Source organism: Moschus berezovskii, chromosome 14 (assembly GCF_049115385.1).
Source record: "Moschus berezovskii isolate FMDL1 chromosome 14, NW_MosBer_1.0, whole genome shotgun sequence".
NCBI lineage: Eukaryota > Metazoa > Chordata > Mammalia > Artiodactyla > Moschidae > Moschus > Moschus berezovskii.
Genome location: NC_142473.1, coordinates 52,778,151 through 52,779,612, shown reverse-complemented (window position 1 = coordinate 52,779,612; position 1,462 = coordinate 52,778,151). Strand labels below are relative to the sequence as shown.

The following is a 1,462-nucleotide window of genomic DNA, read 5'->3' as shown; positions in this document are numbered from 1 at the left end:
CGTATTTTCCTCCTTTATGCTTCTCATTCTCATTACCTGTCTAGGATCCACAATCCTATCGACTGCTGTCATGGGTTAATAGCCAATAGCTAACATGCTTGCAAACTGAAAAAAATTAAGTAGAAAACTTGAGCAAAACTTGTTATTGGTAAAAAAAAAAAAAACATTTCCAATAGCAAGGACTCTGCTGTTTTATCTTGTTGGGAAATAGTGTTACTATTCACAAAAAGGTAAACATAAAAAGTTTTTCTCACAGTAAATTTTTTGAACAAAATAATTTTACCATATGGACACGGATCTGCTTGGTCTTTGCACCATAAACAAGTGGATTGAGAAATGGAGGGACCAGCAGATAAGTGCTAGAAAAGAGGATGTGAATATAAGGAGGGATGTGAGAACCAAATCTATGTGCAAAGAAGGAGAAGAAACCAAGGGAGTAGAACTGGAGGAAGACACAGATGTGAGCGACACAAGTGTTGAATGCTTTCAACCTGGCCTCCTTCTGAGGCAAACGAAAAACTGTGATGAATATCTCTATGTAGGACAATGTGATTAATACAATGTCAAGTCCAGCAACAGTGAAGGCCACAAACAAACCATAGATTTTGTTGACCCGGATATTTTCTGCAGCCAGTTTCACAACAGCCATATGTTCACAGTAGGAATGAGAGATGACTGTTGTATGGTAAAATTGTAATCGAAGCTTTATCAGTACTAGGCATGGTGCTACAAGAATGGCAGCCCTGAGTATTACCATAGCTGCTATTTGAGTGACTAACTGGTGAGAGAAGATGGCAGCATGTCTGAGCGGATAACAGATGGCTACATAGCGGTCCAGGGCCATGGCCAGGAGGATGCCTGACTCTATGCCCTGAAATGTGTGGATGAGCCACATTTGAAGCAGGCAACAATCAAAATTTATTTCTGCTACATGAAACCAGAAGATTCCAAGCATCTTGGGCACAATGCTTGTGCTGAGAGCAATATCTGTGACTCCTAGCATGCTTAGAAAAACGTACATGGGCTGATGGAGACTGTGTTCTGATTTGATGATGATGAGAAGCAAGGAGTTTCCAATCATAGCCATGAGATACATGGCACAGTATGGAATCCCAATCCAGCACTGCACAGACTCTAGGCCTGGGATCCCTATTAGTGTGAACTCAGAAGGCATGAAGAATGTGGTGTTGGAAATGGACATAGTGTCCTTGGGTCTCATGATGCAAACAAAAGACATATCTTAGTCCCTGTTACTTCCTCTTCTTATTTTCATCCGGGAGTTGGTGATGGACAGGGAGGCCTGGCGTGCTCTGGTTCATGGGGTCGCGGAGAGTTGGACACAACTGAGCGACTGAACTGAACTGAACTGAACTGAGATCATATCATCCACTTCATATAGTATCATATAAAATATCATATCATATCATCCATATCATATAAAAGGTAAAAGAAAGATCCACAA

The 1,462-nt window shown here is 41.1% G+C and overlaps 1 protein-coding gene across 1 annotated transcript; it reads right to left on the bottom strand.

Annotated features, from left to right (window-relative positions):
• Positions 1 to 250: 250 nt before the first annotated feature.
• LOC129553928 (olfactory receptor 52A1-like) lies at positions 251 to 1,201 on the bottom strand. Its single transcript, XM_055422608.2, has one exon. The coding sequence runs from the start codon at positions 1,199 to 1,201 to the stop codon at positions 251 to 253; it is 951 nt and encodes a 316-aa protein (XP_055278583.2).
• Positions 1,202 to 1,462: the final 261 nt, after the last annotated feature.

What these genes read in the sequence shown, in the direction of transcription:
- LOC129553928 (XM_055422608.2), bottom strand. Translation starts at nt 1,201, where the DNA reads ATGTCCATTTCCAACACCACATTCTTCATGCCTTCTGAGTTCACACTA.